Source organism: Ascidiella aspersa, chromosome 7 (assembly GCF_963924565.1).
Source record: "Ascidiella aspersa chromosome 7, kaAscAspe10.2, whole genome shotgun sequence".
NCBI lineage: Eukaryota > Metazoa > Chordata > Ascidiacea > Phlebobranchia > Ascidiidae > Ascidiella > Ascidiella aspersa.
Window position 1 is genome coordinate 8,220,775 of NC_139453.1, and position 22,334 is coordinate 8,243,108.

Here is a 22,334-nt window from a genome sequence, read left to right on the forward strand (position 1 = left end):
TGAAAAAGGTTTAGAACAAAAAAATAGAGGAGCATATAGCACAGATTATTTATTCAACCTTGCATTAGTGCGGTACTTGCTTCTGAACAATAAATTTACTTTCCTTCTCAATTCCTCCACAAGCCATTATTCGTGTAAAACAGTGGTTCTCAACCTGTGGTACGCGAAGTCATTTTGGGTGGTACGCAGTATGTTTTTAAATAAAGTTACAGTTTTACGAAAAAGTTTAGCATTTTTTTCTATAGTAATAAACTATGCATTCATTGTTATGATTGTATAGTTAAATATTTTATGCTTCATCAATGATAGGAACTATTATTATCTTTCCGAAACATCTATGCAAATTTCTTTTATGACATCATAGAAAAACAACAAAGAATCACAAAACTTGAATACAGGTATCTTGCAAAGCTAAAAAAGGGAAACTTTTCCAAGATTAGTGGGCCGAATTTGTTTCGAAATTTCTGGCCAACTAATTAGCTAAATCCGCCTCTGTTAATAATCCTATATACATTTTGAGTAAAGTTGAGTTTTTCGATAATTTGTTGGTACGCAACAAGATCATGGAACCTCGAGGTGGTACGCGGTACCAAAAGGTTGAGAACCACTGCTGTAAAATTAGGTATAGTGACACAAATGAAACTAAATTCTTCAATAAATCTAGCTTTTTTAATTGGCCTGTGGCCCACCTAAAATGTTTCCATTGCCCACCAGTGAGTCATGGCCCACTGGTTAAGAACCGCTAGCTTAGATCGTGTAAACACAACAACTCGTGGACAGCCTCGGTGATTCGCTGGCCTCGTTTTGCCGTTAAATGTTGCCAAGTCTGGACTTGGTCAAAATCGGCATTGCCCTCTGTCCGTTTGGTGCCTTTGTTCGTCCCAAAATGAACTGTTTCGCTCGATTGTCTTTTTTATTTTTATAACGTGCGTTAATGTTATGTTTATACTATGCACGGATCTGTAATGCTGCTTACTATTGGACGTCAAGGCGTATAACCATTTATGAGTGAGGTTCAGATATATTTCAGTCACAATAACTGATGATGATACAAGCTCGTATCGAAACGTCTTTATCAAGATGATGTCGATTTGCTCGACCATTTTGACTTTGACATTCATTATTAAATTGCGTTATTGTTGTATTCATATTTTACTTTTTTGCACAAGTGTACATGTCAGTTTCTTCCCAACGGTTTGCATTAGTTTTCGTTATGGCTTTATAGCCCTTAAAGCAGGGGTGTCCAACCCAAACATGCCGACGTGCCAATTTTTATCCTGTTACTTCTTCCCGTGCCAAAGGTAGTAACTAATTCTATCTAATAATAAAAGGATTTTTTTACAAAAAATAAAAACGTGTGGTAGCAGTGCGCATTATTGCGTCTAAGTGTACGTCGGTGAGCTGATGTCACATTTATAGCGTGCCGTTTTGTTGGACACCCCTGCCTTAGAGCTTCGAAATGACCGGAAGTTATAAAAAATATGTTGCATTAAAAGCGTGTCAAAACCGCACAAACCCCTGCTTAACGGTTTGGTCGTGTTATTTTAAAATATAAGCCTAACTACGATTATACCTCAGAACAGAGTTTTTTAAACGACAGAATTAGCTGTCCCTCTCTTGCGTTCAATCACTTCAATTATGTTAGCCGAAAAAATATTTACTTTATTTTATTTCTGCTTTGTGAACCGCTGCCCGGCATTACTGAGTTGTTTTCTTTATGCCAGCTCCGGATATACTTTGTTAAAAGGGTGTAAATCGTTCCACAGTAAAGCAACGAACGTTTTTTTAAATTGATCCCGGAAACACAGTTAAGCAATATAATATCACCATGGCTTTGTTAGGTCGAACTAAATACTCAAAAGAGTTAACATCGCAAAAATATAAGTTCAACAAAATAAAAACTTAACATTATTTTTTTTTCATTTTGTTTTCAAAATACATACTTCTATCGCAATTTTATACTATTTTGTCCAGGTTTTCTAACACTGGCATTAATCGAATGGTTAAAAAGTTCCAAATTTACTTGATAGACGAGCATATTGTAGTCCGTATGGGCGCGAAGCCGTTATTATACAATCGACGAAACAAAACCTCGCTTCAAACGTCCTATCGCAATAAATCCTATTCACTTCAGATTGATTATCTTGTCACCGTTATCCTTCCGTCGCTTAACTCGAATAAGCAAGACTCGCCATTCATAAAATCGGCTCACTGTGAAGTCATATTGGGTCCTTGTTGAGTCACTGTGTCACAAACGCAAAAAATAAATGACATGCCGTTAATTTTCAAACGAATTGGCCGATTTGCCGCTCGTTTTGTTATGTATTCAATTTTTATTGTAATCACCAATCCTCCCTTTTAAAATGAAAGAAAGAATAAAGCTTGTCAAACTATTATCTACTGCGGTGATTCTCAACCTTTTATGTCTTACGGCACCCCTCAAAAATAATAAATAGATTTGGGTCACCCCGACTGGAATTTTTGTTGAGTATATTTTACTGAATATTACTATAAATGGAACCAGAACAACACAATCAATTTAAAACATGTAGGAAAATGTCATTTGATATAATAGCTTCTAATCGTACACAAATAGATATATCAAGAAGCTTACCAATTGAATAAAAATTCGATTGTTAAAAATTGTCAAATGCCTATCGGCACCCTTGAGCATTAGAAGTGGCACACCAAGGCGCCGCGGCACCCCGGTTCAGAACCACTGATCTACTGCTTACCGCCTGGCCTAATGATTTCAAGTACTACAATTTTGTTGAGAAAAAAAGCCTATATGCAGTTTGGTGATTATTGCTTTTACTCTTTCAAATGCTTGGCCAATTCATAGCGCGTTATATTATACACTCGATCGAATTTTCTATTTTTACCAAATTACTTGATCCGCCAAATGAAGATTTCGTGAATGACGATTATTTTTCATGCAAATTTCACACTTTTAAAGTCTTAAATATTTAAACAAAATCCGGAATCAAATTTCTCAATTCAATCGACAAAAGCGAAAGCACCAAATTTATGTGGAATATGCAACAGCACGCGCATTTAAAACACGTTAAGCTCTTTAAAAATAGCAGGTTATTGCGTTTTTACATAACTGATCGATTAAATGTAGGGAGGGAGTGATTAATGCATTATAGGAACTCCGAGAGCCCGATATAGAAGTGGTTAATTGGACCGCTTCCACCCTGGCACCGAAATACAAGTCTTAAATTACCGCCATAAAGCATGTCTTGTGCACTGATGCTTCGCTTGGTACGTGTACATGTCGATTATTAACAAGAAATACCTCCAAGTTTCGTTCCTTGGGATTTCTGTTTGCCATTGTCCTTGGGATGCCTGTAGCCCAATTTCCCGATAAATATAAAAAAACGTTCGTGTAATACGTTAAACGTTAGCTAAACTATAAAACCTGCCCTGTGCGACATCGGGGGTTTTCGGAAAGAGAGACATTAATTTAGGTGGGAATAGTAAACACGCGAGCTCGTAAAACGACAAACTGGAACATGTTTTGCATAGTAGATTAAAAATACCACCGAATTCCAAATAGCTCCCCCTTTTTTGTAACACATGCAAGGAAAGTCAAGCACGCCTCTTACCAATAAAGTATATAGAATCAGTCATATTTATAAAATTAGTCATATTTAACCCAACTGGACCTTTTGTTATACTTGTTATTAAGTTCTTTTACATGACATAATTTTAGTTACTTTGTTAATTCTCCCTTTATTAATAAAGGTGTTTAATATCGTTGCTGTGTATTGTTTTCACATGTACGGTTAAATTGGTTAATTTAAAATACACCGTTACCCTATTAGGCTCTTCCCCAACAAAGATTAGCGAGTAAAGTCAAGGTTACTAGAAAATGTCAGCAACCGTGGGATTCGAACCAACGACCCTGGTTGTTTCCCAGCCGTTACTTATATACCTGAGCTATGCGTGTGTGTATCGCAAGAAAAAAAAACTAAAAGCTAGTCACGTCCGGCTTTTGCCTGCAATCCATTGCGATGTACTTGCTTATATAAATGATTAACCCAATGATTTTCCAACCACTCTGTACCCAAGAGATTTTTCCAACCAACAGTACCCGAGAAAACTACTTTAATTGGCCTCTCCTAGTATGAGAACGGCTGGTCTTAACGAATGCTGTATATTTTTTAGGTACTGCGGCGTTATCTGGCCAGTGCGATTAAATAATTTATTCCATTGCTTATCATATTTCAAATGTACACTTTATTATCCAGTGTTTCTCAACCTTGGGTTGCTGTTTGATTTACTTGGGTCATCGACTATATAAAGTAGTTGTATATGATTAGATTTATTGAGTATCGTTCTCAGCAATATATAAGACATGGCAGCCAGAAAATTCACGAAAATTTTAAGACGACCCCTATATTAATTAAAATTAACTTTAATAATGTTATTGTCGTATTTCTTTTTTGTTCACTTGCAAAAAGCTTAGTAAAAAATTAGGTCGCTAAAGCTTTGCTGTTCACCTTACGCTTAGTATTTGGGCCAGCCGCAAAATACGGTTGAAACACTGCATAATACACTTTAAGTTGTTTGAAATAATCTTTTGTAGTTTGTTCACTTCCTGATTCCTGCAACCGAAGTTTTCGGTAATTATAAAACTAAAATTGAGTCTAATTACATTTAAGGAGAAGGCGCCAAAGCGATGTTTGCTGTTAAGTTCTGTTATTTGAAAAAAATCGTTCTATTTACAAATTAAACACCAAGATCCCCCTATTTTAAACTAGTCCATGTACCCCAACGTGTCAACGGACCCCAGTTTAAAAAAAACTTTACCTAAACAGTAGTTTTACCAATTTACCGAGCGTTCAAAGACCAAGTAGTCTTGTTGAAATCAATAGCGGTAGCAACTCATATCACCACTCACTGCATTATACGCTTTACATTTTTTGAAATAATTTATGATATTTTGTTCATTTTCAGATTCCTGCACCCAATGGGTTCCCTCCACCCCAACCGGCGGGGGTTACCCGTCCCCGAACGCCCCCGCAGCCCCAGGACCCCAAACTACCTCATTGTTGACCGACCACACCCTGGGTTCATCGGGGACTGTGGTGGGTGTGGCTTGCCCCAGGGTGCCCCAACTGCAAGCTCAGGTAATTGTCAATATGAGCTTTTCCTTTTTTAGTCGCGCACCAAAACCAAACTTATAAAGGTCTTTGCGGGCCGTTAAATTTTAACTGTGTAGACTTGCATTTTATTATAACAACCGCAACGACTGTTATCAGGGATAAACCTAGGATATTTTTGTAAAGGGGTCTAGCTATGGAGCATAATGGATGAAGGTTGTAGTAAGACGTAATAAGAATATCAAAGCTTATCAAGAAATAGGTGTTACCTCGTTTCGAATAACTCTTTATTCAGGTTTAAAATGGTTAAAGAGTTGCTCGAAACGTTCAAAATGAAAGCTATTTCTGTATGGGCTTTGATTTTCGCATTGGGTCTAACTACATTTTACAGTCGATGCAGGAACAAGATGTGCGCATAGCGTTAAAATGGCTTTTACCGCGTTAAAATATCCCCAAAAAGTATGAGAAATGGCCTCGTGCCCAGTTTGTAAAATAGGTCGCGGCCGCATGATTTGCGATGGCGGACTGGAGGTTGGTCACCCCAGGGCTAAAATATACAGAGTAAAGAGTAATTACTCGACTTGGCTAAGTTACGAATGTACACGACTAGTCGACTAGGCGACTAGGCTGAGTCATGGATGTAACGAGCATTTGAGTATTTACGTTGATTTATAACTTAATTTGTTTTAAGGTTGCTTTCTGCGTACAGTATTTTTTTGAAACTAATAGAACAAAGATTTTTATTGAAACTTTGAAGTGTCAGTTGGTAGTTGTACAATGTTTTAGATCCGTATTACATTAGGTCTCATTTTAACCTTTCGAAGTGAAAATTTCGAATCGCATTAAAATGTTTAAAGCCTAGCGGGAAAAAAATTTCCACGATCATGACATTAAATTCTACTTGGGCAGATTGCTACAAGCTCACGGCTGCCTTTTTGTCATTTGTTTATTTTTTCTTTTGCGCCTCGGACAGACGTTTTAGTCGAACATGATGCACCATTGAGGTAGTTTGGCAATGAATAAAACATGACGTAGCACCCCAGATGAAACCTATTTACCTTCATTTTTTTGTGTTTTCTCAAACCAGTGTTTCGGCTTGGTGTTAATACGCAATTTGTACACAACGCTGTGTCGTACGAAGGATTTGTAGCGTTGTTTACAGTTGGTTAAAAATAGCCAAGTAGAGAAATCAAGCATTTCTAAAAACATTCAAAATTTTTAACAACTTGAACTATTGGAATGTTCGATAATGTCGGATTGAAGCCGATACCTGATGCCAAGTGGCAGTAGTGTCGTTACTTATTTGCATTTTTACACATAATTTGAGATCCAGCGCTGATATTCTACCTTAAAGGGTAAACTATTGAAAATGATAATAGTTTAACAACTGGATGTAACTACTATCAAACTTATTTACGCTAAAGCACTTTTTTGCCCATTTATTGGAAAAATTACCTCAGAATGTCTTGATTTTATTCATTTTGCTCGTTTTGCCATAGTAACGACGTAATTTGGTTTCGGGTCTATACTTAACACGAACACACAAACACACAAACACACAAACACACAAACACACAAACACACAAACACACAAACACACAAACACACAAACACACAAACACACAAACACACAAACACACAAACACACAAACACACAAACACACAAACACACAAACACACAAACACACAAACACACAAACACACAAACACACAAACACACAAACACACATACACACATACACACACTTACACACACACACCTTTCCCCATACGCACACACACACCCTTCCACATACGCACACACACTATAAACGTCGCCTTCTGCCGCGCAGACTTCCCGCGTCGGCAGCGCCCGCGTTCGCAGAGACCCGCTGCCTGTCAGCTCGCTGCGGACCACGTCGCACACAGCCGAAACCACCCAGGTCACTCTGTTCGAACTGCAGCAACGTGAACAGAGGTCGGCCCCCGGTGCATCTAGGGCCACCCTGTCGGCCCTGCACGGCGCCAGGACCGGGAAAGTCCCGGTGCCGAGGACTACGTCGGTCTCGGTGGACCTGGACAACCCGTTTCAGTTTACTGGTAGGTGGAAATGTTTTTTGGCTTTCGTTGATTTGAAACGTACGAATTTTAATAAAATTACTAAAATCAATTATATTCGATAAAATAGTCATTTCGTTGTTCACAAACGTTTCGGCAATACCTGAACGATATAACGATTTTATCGAATATAATGGCTTAAGTATTTTTATTGAAACTACTAAAATAAAAGGTGTGTTGTATTCCAAAGAAACGTACGAAATTTGTGACAATTGAATTTGGTGGCGCTGTTTTGGGGAAATGAGCGCTTGATAGGTATTATTGATTTCTGATACAGTCTGCAAAAACACAGTTGTTGTTAACTTCTAAATATGCCGTTTTTACTCCATAGCCTTACCCTTTGTTGCTAAATTAAGAGTAACTTAGGCTGACATGTTTTTTTAGTCTAGTAGTTAACTTTACTGAAAAATTAACATAGAAGTGTTATTTTTCATTTGAGCCTGCAAAATCTGCCATTTTTCGGTTATAGCTTTTTAATTTTTTTTTCCGAAAAGATCAACTTTTCTCATAATTTAATTTGCCCGCTCTATTAACGACTCAAAGAGTATCACTTTTGGTCAGAAATTTAAATTTCAAGTTATATTTAACAAAATACAAAAACTTAATCGGTTTTCGGAGCATAATGGTTGGAGGTTATAGTAATACCTAATAAGAATATCAAAACCTATGTGACTATGTTGAAAATGAATAAAGAGTTATTCCAAACGTTTAAAATTATACCTACTTCTGCATGGGCTTTAATATTATTACTACGTTTTATTGGTTTTGTCCACAGCTTTTTGTTCTTCGCCCAAACGAAAAAAAATTTATCGCATTTTTAACAACAACACTGAAAAGCATCTCATCTGCTCTTCTTCACTCGTCTCTTCCCTTGCTCTCAGGTTCCTCCTTCGCCAAAACTCAGCGTCCCGACTCCTTCCCAAGCGTGGTGGGCAAGAGCTGCACGCTCCACTCGCCCAAGAAGCCTCCGGGATTCTTGCATCCACCCACAACCTCTTCTTCTTCTTCGTCAGCGTCCTCCATGATGTCCGACATTCCTCCGGTGAAGCGCCACTGCAGATCCGTTTCGGAGCCCGACGAGCTCCTCCTGGATCCCCTATCCTCCTCATGCGGACTTCCTTCGAGAGTCTGGGTCCCGATCCGTCGCCTCCACCAGCATCACTCCCGGAGAGCGCATTCCTCCTACTCCGCAACATCCAGCTCTCAGGGAGACTGCTCCCGATCCCTGGACTGCTCCAGCGTTGCATCCGTTCCAGGAGAGTCCCTCCTGACACCTCCAGCATCACCTGTTCCGCGTCCCGCCTCCGTCACTGTGATCAAGCAGGAGAGCGGATCGTGGACCTTTCTTTCCTCGCAACATCCGAAATCCACCTCCTCCGCTTTTCAGGTTGGATCCGCTTTATTATTCCCTGGACAAATAAATTGCGTCTCCCAGTTTTCAGTGGTAATTTTTTCAGAGCAAGGATACTAACCGAGCCTTTTCCAATATGTTGTGTAGTTTCCAGTAGGTTTACTTGGAAATTTTGTTTTGAAGTTTTTTTTATTAGATTTTTAGTTTTAATCGGCCGATAGTCAACGAGTAATTTCTGCAATTTTAGACTGTCTGTTTTAAAACACACAGAAGTTGGTTTCGCACCAACATTGCCGAGTTTTGTGTAATATTTTTTTGTGTCACTAGTTTTATTTAATAAAAATTACATAGCAGGCTAGTGAAAAAACAAATTGTTTCTAATGGCCCGGAACTAAATATAGTTCACCACGCTTAGACAATAAAAATCGTGTATTTTATCTCATTAATGAAACACTGTATTAATCCGACCATTTTCCTCGCAGCCCCAGCCTTGCGGCTTCAGTCCTCTGACGTCACCCTTCGGCAACGTGACGTCACCCGGGTCGGCGCGCTCGGCCGAGGCCGGGGGTGAACGCGCCTGGGGCCACGGGGGCCTGGCCGCCACCAAGAGGAGCCTCTCCTTCTCGGACGATTTCGAGCACAGAGAGAGCATCCACTATACGCCGAGCTCGACACCGGATCTAGAGCGAAGGTAGGACACATTTTTTTTTTTTTTTTTTAAATATTTGCGTTTTGAAAAGATAAAAAAATCTTCGTTTTTTATTTTTGAATGTCTTCGAAATAATATTCGTATTACAAAGTCTTTTGAGGACACTAAATGTTGAAAAAGTTTTTGATGTGTTAAAATTCTCGATTTTCTTTAAATTGACTTGCGCAGTAAAAAGCTTTTTAAAGAATACGTTTTTCTAAAAGTTTATGCATGTCTTTGAGGTGGTTTTCGTATGGAAAAGTCTTTAAAAGAAACTGTGTGTTTCAAAATGTCTTGGATTTTTTAAATTCTTGACTGTTTTGAAATTGATTTGGGTATTAAAATGTCTTTGGAAAAATCCCACCTTTTTCTTTAAATCTTTGAATGTCTTTGATTTGGTTTGCGTGGTTAAAAGTCCTTTCAAGCCCTGTGTATAAAAAAATTTTTGATTTACAAAATTCTTAAATTTCTTTAAAAATTGATTTACGTATAGAAAATTCTTTTAAAAAAATACGTATTAATTGGCGTGTTGAAAATTCTTGAAAATAAACTGCGTTTCAAAAAGTCTTTGATTTAGGAAATTCTTGATTTTGTTTACATGGATTTACTTATTGAAAAGTACAAATTATAATAAATCTAGCTGAGCAAAGGTACTTTTGCAAGTGAGAAGGAAACCGGTGATATTTATCTCTGCCCACGTGAAAGCTGTGGCTCTTTGCGGTTAACCAAATAACCAATGCAGCTCTTAGTCTCTTACTGATTGGCCACCCCTGATGTAGGCGAAATCCTTTGGAGGTTTTCGAACTTTGTTGTGTTTCGTTTCACCCACTTTTCGCTATGTAGGCTTATTGGTTTTACTGAGCGGTGCTTCGGTGATCTAAAGGTCATAAAGGTATCAGTACTGTTGTAACCTGTACCGTTGTTTATGGTTGGAAGGCGTTGGCGTTTCAATATATGGTTAATGACCAGGGCAAACACCTCGTTTGTTGGTCCCTTGAGACATTTATCAGGGGTATACAAATACAAATAATCCTAAAGACTTCTAAAACATTTGGTTAGACTTTTGCTGTTTCAAATAACGGGAATTTTTTTACTGCAAAAGTTGATTTTTAATCGCCCGACTTCAACTTTTGATGGTTGAAAAGAAAAATGCGCTGGAAAAAGCCGAGTAAAACATGTTTTTTCTGTCGCACGCGCGCGTTTCCGCACGCCTTCCTTTCGGATACGGACGTGCCGCTTTGTAAAACAAGTGATGTGCGTAATACTAGGAGTGCCTGTGTAAATGCGTCATCATCATTCAGTAATACGATTGCGAGTTATTTTTTTTTTTTACTTTTGTATCCTAAAAGTCTTAGATGTTAATGTACTTCACAATTGGTTACTTATACTTATGTTCAAACTGTTTATAAAAACAGGTATATATAAAAACATAAAGTCAATGACTTGACTTAAGTCACTGCTTTTAAATAACTTGAATGGCTTAGGTTGAAATGAGGTGTTTTCTTCAGGGAATTTTGTATAAAAAAGGGCCAAATTTTAGCAAAAAAAAAAAAACAATTTACGTGCTATATGTTGCGTTTTTCTTAAGTTTTTAAGTTTAGTTATTGCTCATAATCGGACGAGTTTACCTATTTTTAAATTTAGAGTTTTTTTTATGGCAAGGACTTTATTTGAATTGAAATTGACTTCCTTATTTAGACTTTGTTTGTTTTACGAAAGACTTGACTGGGACTTAAGCATTTCAAAATGACTTGTTTACAACACTGACGTACAAACTGCACCGTTTACCCGATTTTTTCCGATCCTTTCCAAGTATAGCCCGCGTGCCCTGCAATTTAACATGCTCAACGCTTATGAGAAATTCCCCGCTGACACGGGGTTAGCAGGGACCACTGGTCTTGTTCTATTCCCTCTTTCCCTTGTTGCCTTTGTGTTTTGCCACGGCCGTTTCCTGATGTGGGCGTGTGTAGCTATTGGGCCACTACTACTGTTACTTACACTGCGATTTGCCTATGTCCACCGCTAAGTTTTGTCCATGCTCGATGTGGTAGTGCTATAGCCGCGGCGAATTGCTTTGACGGCCTTAACTAAGAATGGCTCTGTGTTATTTGGACCTGCTGGTTTCGTTTTTGCGTGAGTGCGTAACTAAATGCCAGTTGTCGGCAAACTGGCATACCTTTGTTTTTATTTTTCTAGTAAAAACTTTTAAGTACATCGAAGTTTTTAGATGTGTTTACGTTTCTTTACGTTTCTGTGTTTTACGTTATCTTTGTGTTATAAAACATTCGTGTACACAATGTGTATTCGTCGTATTGGCTAGCGATAACGGCACACATATATATTGCACAATCATGACCATACTGAATGATTTAAGTAAGCCTCTTCAACGGTATCTTGTGTGCTTAGTGTTTTTTGAATTTTGCAACACAGGGTACAAAAGTCTCCTAAATATTGTGTTTTGCCCGTTGAATTACCATGTTGGCCTGAAAATTTCCATACAGGCAAATCGTTAGTCACGACTTTAATACATTTTTTTTCCTTGGTAGAATAAATTTGTGCGCACATAAATTCCTACAATTTTGTTCTGCACGTCACATCTACCTGCGCATATCTCACCGTGTCTGACGCAACGTATTGATTTAATTATTCCACCAGTTTGAGAATTAAACTTATACTGCGAAAACTACTTCCGAGATAGAAAAGTTTTGGGTTTCTTTTCAAATTTGTTTCCAGGTGTCCCTAAGCTTAGACGTTCCTAAACTGTGACGTCGCAGCGCCCTGGTACGTCGTTTTAGTATTCCAAGAGCGTCGCACAATCGTTCCGTTTCGTATCTTAACTCAATTGAGGACATAAAATCCTGACACATATTATTATTTTTCTGAAACATACAGACAAATAAACGAAATTGGCTTCGGTGTAAGATTTTAATGAAAATGAGTCTAATTTCCATAAATTGATGCTTTGCAAGCCACACGTACTCTCACAAGGGCTTCGCGAGGCACAAAGTGTAACAATACCATACGATTAAATTGCCACACTGTCCAACAAATAAGAATCTTGAGCTTTTGTACTTTAAACATCTAGCACCGATATATTTGACACAAAGGGTTCTTCCACTTCACGTAAAAGCAACTTTAATCCGAAACCTCCAAAGTACAGCTGTTTCGCCTATCGGTCCTCGATTATCACTGACGTAACAAAAAACCATTGTGCGTCACAATCTACACCGAAGAATCATTGCGATACTCGATTACATCGTTTTCGGCACATTTCAGTTTGAAAATTGCTAAATCGCCTATTTTAATCAAAAGTAAACAAAAAAGTGTGTACTACAATGCCCTTTGTGACGCAACATGTTATGATGGGCGACGAAATGGCACGATCAGCTAAGGGTGCAAAGGTAGCTGCACCTGTTCTGTAATGTGCACGCAATTCGTTATTTTCAAATAACCTTACTTGACCGAAGTCTTTCACCTAAAATGAATTCCCTTGACTTTGACCTTTCCACCAATGACTTTTCTTGAACTTCAGTAATTTAGAGTCTTTTAGATAAATGACTTGGGTTAAAATTTCTGTGTTCTTACTTTAATATTTGGTAAAAAGGTATTTAGTTTAGTTTTATTCATAAAACTGTTAACTTGTAATTATTTTTGGTTGTTGCTCTGTAAAATACTGCTCGAAAGAAAGTTTATTAATTTTAACACTATTGATGTCAATATATTACTGAAACGAGGCATACTTAACTTTTGGCAATAACTTAATTTGGCCTGGGACTATTAGCCTTTATTTTGTCAAATGACTAAAAGAGTCGTTTTTAAATTACTTTGTAACATTTTTAACCACTCCATTGCTCGTTGTTTAAATAATTGTCTAGATATTGCCATTCTCTTTAGTAATCTGCTCGTGGGAAAATTTTGCGACCCAGCACGAACCGGACAATTTGTAACGATTTTGATCATAATACGGCTTATGTTGTTATCGGAGAAACGATCAGTTGACAAGTTATTAGCAATTCGGATGCAATTGTAAACCATCGAAACAGGAAGAAAATAAACTTATGTTTTGTCAAACGCATGTGAAACTGAAGTAGAAGGAACTCATTTAAAACTTCACCAAAATGGAACAAAAAAAATATTATTTTTTGTGGTGGGAGACCCTGTTTTTGGAAAAAATCGTGTTGGATAGCACCTTATCGAGTAGGGCACTTCTCTTGATTCGGGCGAGCATATACAGGGTTGCCACAAAGTTTTTGAATCTTTAAGTCTTCAAATAGATTTGAGTCCAGAAGTCTTTTAAAAACCCATGTTATTTCAAAAGTCCTTTAATAGTCTTTCATTTTGATTAATGTCCAGCTTGAGTTATATGTTTAGAAAGTGCCATCGTAAACCAATTTTTTTAAGTAATTGTGCGAAAACACGTCAAGTGATGCATTTTTAGGTGTTTGAAAACCTATAACTAAACTTCTACGAATGCCTTTGAATTTCTAACTAACATGGAAATGTGTGGCAGCCCTGATTTGGACGAATTTGTTAACGCCGCACAGTTATCCGAATCTGTCCTTTAAATAGCGGGTCTCTCCACTCCGAAATTACATTCACGCCAAAACGAACAAAAATGCTAAAAAGCGTGAAAGACCTAATAAGTAGGTATCATTTTTAACGTTTCGAATAACTCCTTATTCATTTCAAGAGTTATTCGAAACGTTCAAAATGCTACCTACTTCGGTATGGGCTTTGATATTCTTATTACATTACTACAACCTTCAACCAATATGCTAGAAAGGCCCGCTTTGAGCAAATTATTTCTCTGTGTAGGTTCGAGCACGGAACTTCGAGGTACGGTGGACTTCTCAGATGCCAGTCGCATCCTTCGGACTTGAACGCACGGAGAACTAGAAGCAGTAGAAGGAGGGCCAGTAAGCTGTGCTACCAACGACCAACCCTGGATTTCGTAAAAATGAAGCAGGTCGGTGTTTTTTTGCATTTTTACATTTGGTATTTTGTTTTTTGGCGAATTTGTGTTATTTTTTTCGATTCGTCCGGCCCATTTGTTACACCAAGCGTTGAAAGATTGGTTAAGCTTTTCGGGATAATGCAATTTCAGTTACAGAATAACAGTTTTTGTATTTTATGTGTTTAACATTTGGGTTTTCAATTTTTTTTAAACGTGTAACTTATTTTGTCAAGTACGTTTTTTATCACGTCAAATAAAAGCTTTAATTTTGTTAACTGTAACTAAGAACAAACAGGGTTCGCATACAGAAGTTTGTATAGTGACATGCCTAAAACAAACAACAAAACAAACAGAAAAAATGCGGTTGTGTGAAATTTGAGGTATTAGCAGTGTTATAATGGCCTAAGTCATCGACTTAACTGCACTAAAGTCTTTTTTTAAATAACTTGACTTGACTAGTTTATGAATTTTTTTAGTTTAACGTTAAATTTTTATGACAAGGACTTGTTTACAACACTGGGTATTAGGGCCACCAAGAATGGTTTGCGCTAGTATATGAGAAATCCGCACGGCAAACTTCAAGCAACCTACACGATTCGTGCTTCCGTCCATAGTAGGCCTGGATAAGATTCCAGATTAGGCGTTTGTATTCGAGCTTTACCCTGCATAATGGAAAAGGTGGATCCTTTAATTCAGTATAGCTCCAAGTACTTGGCTGAATGTTTATTCCTGGAGCTACGTTTTTTTGTCAATATTTTTTATTTTTATTTTTTTTTTTTTTTAAATTCGTTGACATTTTTAACGTATTTTTAAAAGCCGGTTCCATTCCGTTCTTGTGGAAATTACCTACATATTTCCCGGGTTTATTGTCGAAATTATGTTTTGCTGTGTGTTTGGTCAATGCTTCATGTTAACCTGACAATCTAATTCTAGCGGCGACCGAATGAAATTGTCTTTGGCAGCCTCCTTTCCATTTAAATTATAGTGTGCGCGATTTGTTTGTCAAAATACATAGATTGATGTCGGTTTTCGCTTTTAAAACAACAACTTCAATTGCAAAAACCGCAGTTTACGTAGGAAGCGCTGGCGTGTAGGTTGGTTAAATACACACGTTCCTAACGCATGTTTCTTCATTTTCTTTGCCCCCGTTTGTTAAAACCGCTGTTCACAAAGAATCTTAGAACGTTTAGCCGTACTTTTTTTGGAAAAAAAGGCCGTGATAAATATTGAAAACCTATTGTTTTAAAGAATAATTTTTTGCTTGTTTTTTTGACAAAAGCAGTGTTTCGCCTATAAAACAAAACTAAACCGGAACAAAAAACTCAAAACAACGACAATAAATTTAAAAATAAAAACGGCAAATAAATGTTCCTGATCTAACTGAGGGGTTTCCGCTTAGAAAGGTATCTTTGTAGAAAAAGGCATAAACATTTAACAGTGTTGAAGCAATTACACAACACGCAAAAAAATGTGTTTACGCGTTTCATTGTGACCAAGTTTGCCTGTTTGATCATAGGAATGACGTCATTGGCACCAGAATGGATTGACATGACTTAAATATCGTTTATCGCTATCGGAATAAACAAGAAGTATCGAACACCCCTATACTTAATATTTACATTTTGTATGATACCGCAATATGCCTATTTAATTTTTGACGTGTCAGCATGAAATGCGTTTGCGCACATATTAGAGCTTTGCCTTACATAACGCGTATCCTCTTCAGCACGCCTATTGGCAGCTCATCAACGCCAAACCTCCGTCATCAGCGGTATACGCAAAGCACGAAACACTTGGATACGCCGGGAGATTTTAGCCCGGGCCGCTAATGCAGCCGGCTCTATTTTCCCCACCTTTTGTTGGTGTTTTTTGCACCTATAAAGGGTAAGAACATTAAAAAAACGACTAACTTCTGTAAGCTGCAGTTTTATCAGTCTTAGAGCGGCAAAGCCAAAAACGCACTTTTGGCAAAGTGAACTTAAAATTTGCTTAAAAAACTGGCCTATTTGAATGTCGAAATCTGTTCTGCCCTGTTGCACTTTCTACCGTTTCCAAAATAGAGTCTACTCCGTATTTTCCACCCCGTTTTGGTGTCATTTACTCACCTATAAAGGGTAAAAATATATAAAAAACGACCAGCCTATAAAGGGTCGAAATATTTAAGATAACGACCAACCTATACAGGGTAGAAATATAAAAAAACGACCAACATATAAACATAAAGGGTAGAAATATATAAAAAAAAAAAACGACCGATTTCTGTCAGAGCGTAAGGTTTAGCAGGCCGTTGTTGCTAAAAGTTAAAAACGCATTACTGGCGTGAGCTATTCGGTTTTCGAAATTGGCCATAAAAACTGGCCTATTTGAAAGCCGAAGACCAGTTCTGCCCTGTTGCGTTTTCTGCTGATGTTGCTTTTTCGTTATGTGTTCTTAAACGTCAAAGAAGGGCACTAGGGCATGCTCATCCAATGCTTCACAGCCCAATCGCCAAATCCAAGCAAAAATATTTTTCTCGAAATTAGACGACTGTGGAAATTGGCTCGGTCGAGGTAATTCCAATGGGCGGTGTTGGATTTCGCCTTGAATAATGCACAAAGTGCGCGACGGGCCAATTTGAGCTTTCTGCGCCCCTAATAAATACTGTATAGTTTGTAGTAACCGTTCGCCTTAGAGTCCTTGAGTCGGACTTGTGCCCCTTGTTTAAGAGGAGTCCCCCTTATCGACTAGAAACTCGTTGTTCGATGAGAAGACGGCACTTCACCTTAGAACGCCCGCTTTTCTTAAACCACGACGCCGTAAAATCGAAGTCAAACTACCAAGCTGCCGTCCGTATCTATATACGCCAGATCTGCATTTGGCGGCATTGCGAGCATTTCGCCTGAAAATGGATTCTTAACACAAGGTTGCCACAAAGTCCTTGAATTGATTTGCGCATTAAAATTTCTTTAAAAAATGTTTTTTACAAAATTTGGTGAATAGTCTTTGATGTGTTATTTAAAGTTCAAAAAAAAACACAAATAAAATAGTTGTTTTTGAATTATACTCAAACATGTAGCGCGACCCAATTTTAGGTCTTTTAAAACCTGCTTATTTCTTTAAAAGGTCTTATAATGTCTTTGATTTTTTTTAAATATAATGGTGTTTGTTGCAGTGCAATCTTTGTCTGGGATTGAGTCGAACGGTATCTTTTAATAGAAGGGTAAATTTCTACCAGGGTGGCCAAGTCGTGGTAGGATAAACATTTTGCCAACACCCCACAATGATAATAATTTCATGCGGTTAGGTTTTAACGATTATTTTGTTGATAGTGGCTAATTTAGAAAAATGCATACTGTATTTAAAGCCGGTTGGTGACCAATACTACTTTCTAGTAAATCTTGAATAAGTAAATTTATCAAATTGGTAAAATAAAGCTAAACGAAAAAAAAGATTTCTACACAACGTCACCTAAACGCGGAACTATTTTGAACGCAAAAATAAGTTACACATAGCGTTATACGTTTCATCATTTTGCTGTTGTTGGACAGCTGGCGAAATCATTTGCAACCAACTAGCATCCACTGCTCATCGTCTTTAGATTTAAATTATGTAGCGTGCAATTCATTACATTTCCTGTGTCGATTCGGCAAAGGTTAATTAAAGCTTGATTGGCAGCCGACCGCCAGCCCTTTTGTGCTGCCTGCGCATGTCACGCATTTAATAAAGTGCAGCACGTTGTTTGGAAAAGTGACACTCAACAGTCGCTTATTTTTAATTAGGCGTCGCCATTTTTTGCTAATTTTCTTTTTCTTTGCAGAATATATTAATAAGTGGCTGGTTTGAATTTTGAAAGGTCGTTGCTGGTCTAGAATCCTACCCCAGTATTCAAACAATTATTGTTATATCAACGCACAATATTTTGGTTAGGGTGCGAGTTAGCGTTTGGATCAGGGTGGGGCAAGCATTATTATATTTCTTATTTAATATTGATGCTTAACCAACCTAAACCCAAACGCTAACCCGCAGCCTAACCCAAATGTAGAATTGTAAACCAGCGCCGAAAGGCCTTATCTTATTTACCAATCTATTTTTAACTTCGTCCTATAGTTCCTCGATAAAGGGATGTAGCAATGGTGGATACTTTAAAAATTTGACCTGGTTTTAAGTTCAGCTGATATGCCGTTCGATCAGCCGCTTCACGGTAACCGATGCGGTTTATTGCGTTAAACCGTGAAAACGAGCGTAAAGATGTATTTTATCGTGTCAGTAATCAACGTCTGTCAAACCTCGCCTTTCGAAGGTTCGCTTTGGCCAAGACGCGCGTAACAAACATTAATAAATCGGCTTCCAAAACTGCTTTTACACTGGCATCTACGTAAACTTTTCAGACCACGATAGAATCAGTAGTCGTCCGATATTAAATGGGTATCGATAAATACCAAATTAACTATAAGTATGTCTGCCATGGTTTATAATCTAACTCGGGGTTTTCCGAATATATAGGTAACTTTGTGGAAAAGGCATTAACAATTAAGCTAACAAAGTTTACCAGAGCTGACATATACGTAAACTTACCCAGACCACGCAAGGCACGATTTTGGAAGTTGTTGAATCCCCTATTGGCAAAATTCGGCGACGTTTAAAGGAAAGGCGACATATGTTACGGCCTCGGACATTTGCATATTAAAAAAATGACGCACTAGCTTTATCTAACAACTTGATAACATTGTTTCTAATCAGGTCTGCATAATTATTAAAAGGTTTTGCTTGGTTTGAACTTGGTAGCGTGTTTGTCTTTAGGGTAGGGCTTGTTTTCTCTTCGGCTGGTGTTGGTTTGTAATTTGCAAGCTCTGTCGATGTTTTTTTGGAACCGTTGCTTATTACAAGGCTGCACGTTAAAATAAGTTGGTTTGGCTTGAAATCATTCGATTGTCCCCAAAATAAAGGCTTATATTTTTCTCACGCTGTTTCGTTGTAATTTGTAGGCTCTTTCCACGTTTTGTTCAGTTAAATGACAAAGGGTTTGGCATTGAAAGCAACTAAATACAGTAGAAAGGGATTTGCCTTGAGAGATGATGGGTGCTTCTTCTCACGGCAATTTCTAATCCCTTGACCGTCCAACTCGCATTTTTAGGCTTTTCAAGTGTTCTGTCCGCGATCGAGTCTAAATTGCTCCGAAAAAAACAAACCGTGTCATTTTGCAGCCCGCGCGAATCTGCCCGGCTTTGTCAGTGTATTCTTCTCTGTTTCTGTGAGCTAATAGCCAGGCCAACGTACCCCCCACAACACTGTATAGGTCGACCGATATCACTTTTTTAATTTTTACCGATGGTAATTTCTAATTTTTTTACGTTTTTACCAACCTATACCTAAAACGAAAAACCGATTGTTTTTATATACTTGAGATATAGTAATTAACTTTTTTTAATTGAACATATAAAACAAATTACATTCAGCTTATCTACCTATTTAATTGTACGTGTATATTTTTGGCATTTTAACTTTGTATGATGTGCAACACATTTAACCAAACATTTTCGATCAGCCATTAAAATGATAGCAATGAAAATTTCGAAAGTACCAAAATTTTCAAAAGCGGAAGCAATTTGTATCGTAATATATTGATTAAATCCTTGGCGACTTGCCTTTTGTAGTTGGAAAACCGTACTAAGAAAGTCATTTTTTTAACTGTAGAATCGTTTTTATAACGTACTTTGAGGGTAAAATGTGTAGTTGTATTTATATAGTATTTGGTTTTTTGTTACCCGCTGTGCTTACAAAACCGAAGCAAAATAAGTGCCGCATTTTGCTTGGCTATAGCTGGTAAAAGAGGGCTCGTGATTCGCCAGTTCGCCCAGCAGCCTTTGTAAAAAAAAAAGCGCGCGCAAAATAACAAGTGCAGCAGCAGAGGTTCAGTCTTTTCGGGGTCGCACAAGCAGATAACATCTCACGAGTAAGAAACGAGGAGGGGAGATTACACAATGCCAAGAACACTCGCAAGGGGCTCGTGAAGTCAAAAGTCGATCGGGGTAATAACACTTGGAACGAGAAGGGCCCGGCTTGATTTTCCACTCGCGCTCACGCATCACTGGGCATCTTCGAATGCCTTCAACATTCGAACAATGGTTTAAAATTTGACAAGGGTTTAAAAAGGCAAATATTCTTTAGACTTTCCTGTCTCGATCAAAGTCAGCTATTAATACCTTACAGTAACTTACGTGTTTGCATTGTTTTGTTTTGCTGTATTTGCTCCCATTTGAAGTCATTGTCGTGATTTACGTGCAAGGGCGCGGAGATTTCGTCATATTTCACACATTCAGTTTGCCATTGGGTTTAAAAGGAAGTCAGTTTCAAGAAGCCAAATATAAGGCCCGAATTTAGGACTTCCCAAACTTTCATTTTGTTCTTTGACATCTTAAATTATTCAAACTCGCTAGTGATAAAGCGAACATATCTAATTGTCACCGTTTAACCAGATTTACGGTTTCGTTTCTTGAAACAACCCACTGTTTTTCCACCTCTACAAAATCGAGTTATGGGTCGCTACTGCGTGATTAAAAGCTTTTAAGATGGGACTCGCTAACTTGGTCAAAGGGTTAAAAAGTATAGAAGCGCGTTAAACATTTAATTCTTGTGAGCGATCACGAAAACTAAAGCGATGCAGCCTTCTGTGAAGAGGCCCGCTATTGAGTGTGATAGATCGATATATCGGTTAAAATCGGCCGATATTCCACTCTTATCGATACATCGATGAATTAGAACCGATATTTTTGCCGATATTTTACCATGGAAATATTAAAGTTGTTTTTGTAAATAAACAAGGTTTTTCTAACTTTTGATTATGTCTCGTCTAAATGAATTGCCTGGAGAGATGTAAACACGCCTTTACCATATAGGATATTAAAACCAAAAGGTCGCTAAATTATACTATTTTTTAAGGAAATCTCGCAAGCGAATTTTATCAAATTGCGCCGTATTTCTTTTTCGCAAGATTGAAAGCAAACAATCCTCGAAAAACCGAACGGTTATCTTCAGGCGTCTAAAGCCATTTGATTTGAGCTATTGGCGAATCTTGATCGCTTCGTATTTTAGGAATTCATCCAATTCTGGTGAGTTTTGGTCAAACAATAAACTTTAATATTTTACATTTTTTTTTGTTGCAGACCTTCATGGGAAAGAGAAGCAGCGCCAAAGAAACACCATCTACATCCAAACACGAGGTAAATATATTTCAAAAGTTTTGCCGAAACGAAAGTACGAAACAAAGCCTGTTAGGAAACATTTATTTAAATTATTTTTTTTTTATTTTACAACGTAATGTTTATCAAAAAAAATTGCTAAAAAACTCTTTAGAAGATTAAACAAGTTACAAACAGCCAATTTGACAACAAAGCAATGTTTAACCATATTTACACATCACGTTACAGTTTGTCACACACCCTTAACTCTTTTGCCTTGAATCACGCTATCGACTTCATTGGCGATTACATCGTTTTAAGCTATTTTTGCGACATTGTGCTTTTAGTATAAGGTGTAGCTTGGATTTTGGAAAGCTGCAGTCAACTTAACTGCACAATCGTTAGCTCAACCTAACATGGAGATATTTTAGCCAATATTGACGTATTCATTACGTATAGGTAAACAAAAAAAACTCTGATTTAATTTTAATCATATCGTTTTCAATCTGGTTTACATCTCGGCTGTCCCAATCCCAGAAAAACAACCCATGATCCCATTTGAGGTCACTTAAACAATTTAAAGGTCTTAAAGTAGCACGTAAGAAATCACAAAGTCCAGGTTTCACTTTTGTAGATCGAAACAGTCCCCAGTCGCCCGCCAGTGCCGTTTAGGGCCAAAGTTTCTTTTCAACTTTCTGTTGTTGTCACTTGGCGATAAGGTCACAAACACCAGGGTCCCGAAATCCGCCTTATCAGCTATTAGTGGCTGGGCAAAGTTCCAGGACTTTTGTTCGCGATTTTCGTGTGAAGCAGGACGTCGATAGATTGAGTTTCACCCCGCCCCTTTCTGGCCTGCAAAATTCAATTGCTTTTTTCGAAATTTCGACTTATTTTTGAGGAAGTTTTACACTACGCCTTTGTCGGATGTCCCTAATTGTTTTTAAACCGCAAAATTAATTTCAAAGTGCAGATTCTGGCC

General features: G+C 37.8%; 1 protein-coding gene across 1 annotated transcript in view; it reads left to right on the forward strand.

Moving 5' to 3' along the window:
• The window catches only part of LOC146137558 (uncharacterized), a 36,248-nt gene that overhangs the window by 9,302 nt on the left and 4,612 nt on the right, over positions 1 to 22,334 (forward strand). Inside the window, exons 3-8 of the mRNA XM_083393820.1 lie at positions 4,963 to 5,135; positions 6,941 to 7,187; positions 8,087 to 8,592; positions 9,039 to 9,247; positions 14,060 to 14,210; positions 21,341 to 21,397. Of these exons, the coding sequence (XP_083249946.1) occupies positions 4,963 to 5,135; positions 6,941 to 7,187; positions 8,087 to 8,592; positions 9,039 to 9,247; positions 14,060 to 14,210; positions 21,341 to 21,397 (1,343 nt within the window). The remainder of the gene's footprint in view (positions 1 to 4,962; positions 5,136 to 6,940; positions 7,188 to 8,086; positions 8,593 to 9,038; positions 9,248 to 14,059; positions 14,211 to 21,340; positions 21,398 to 22,334) is intronic.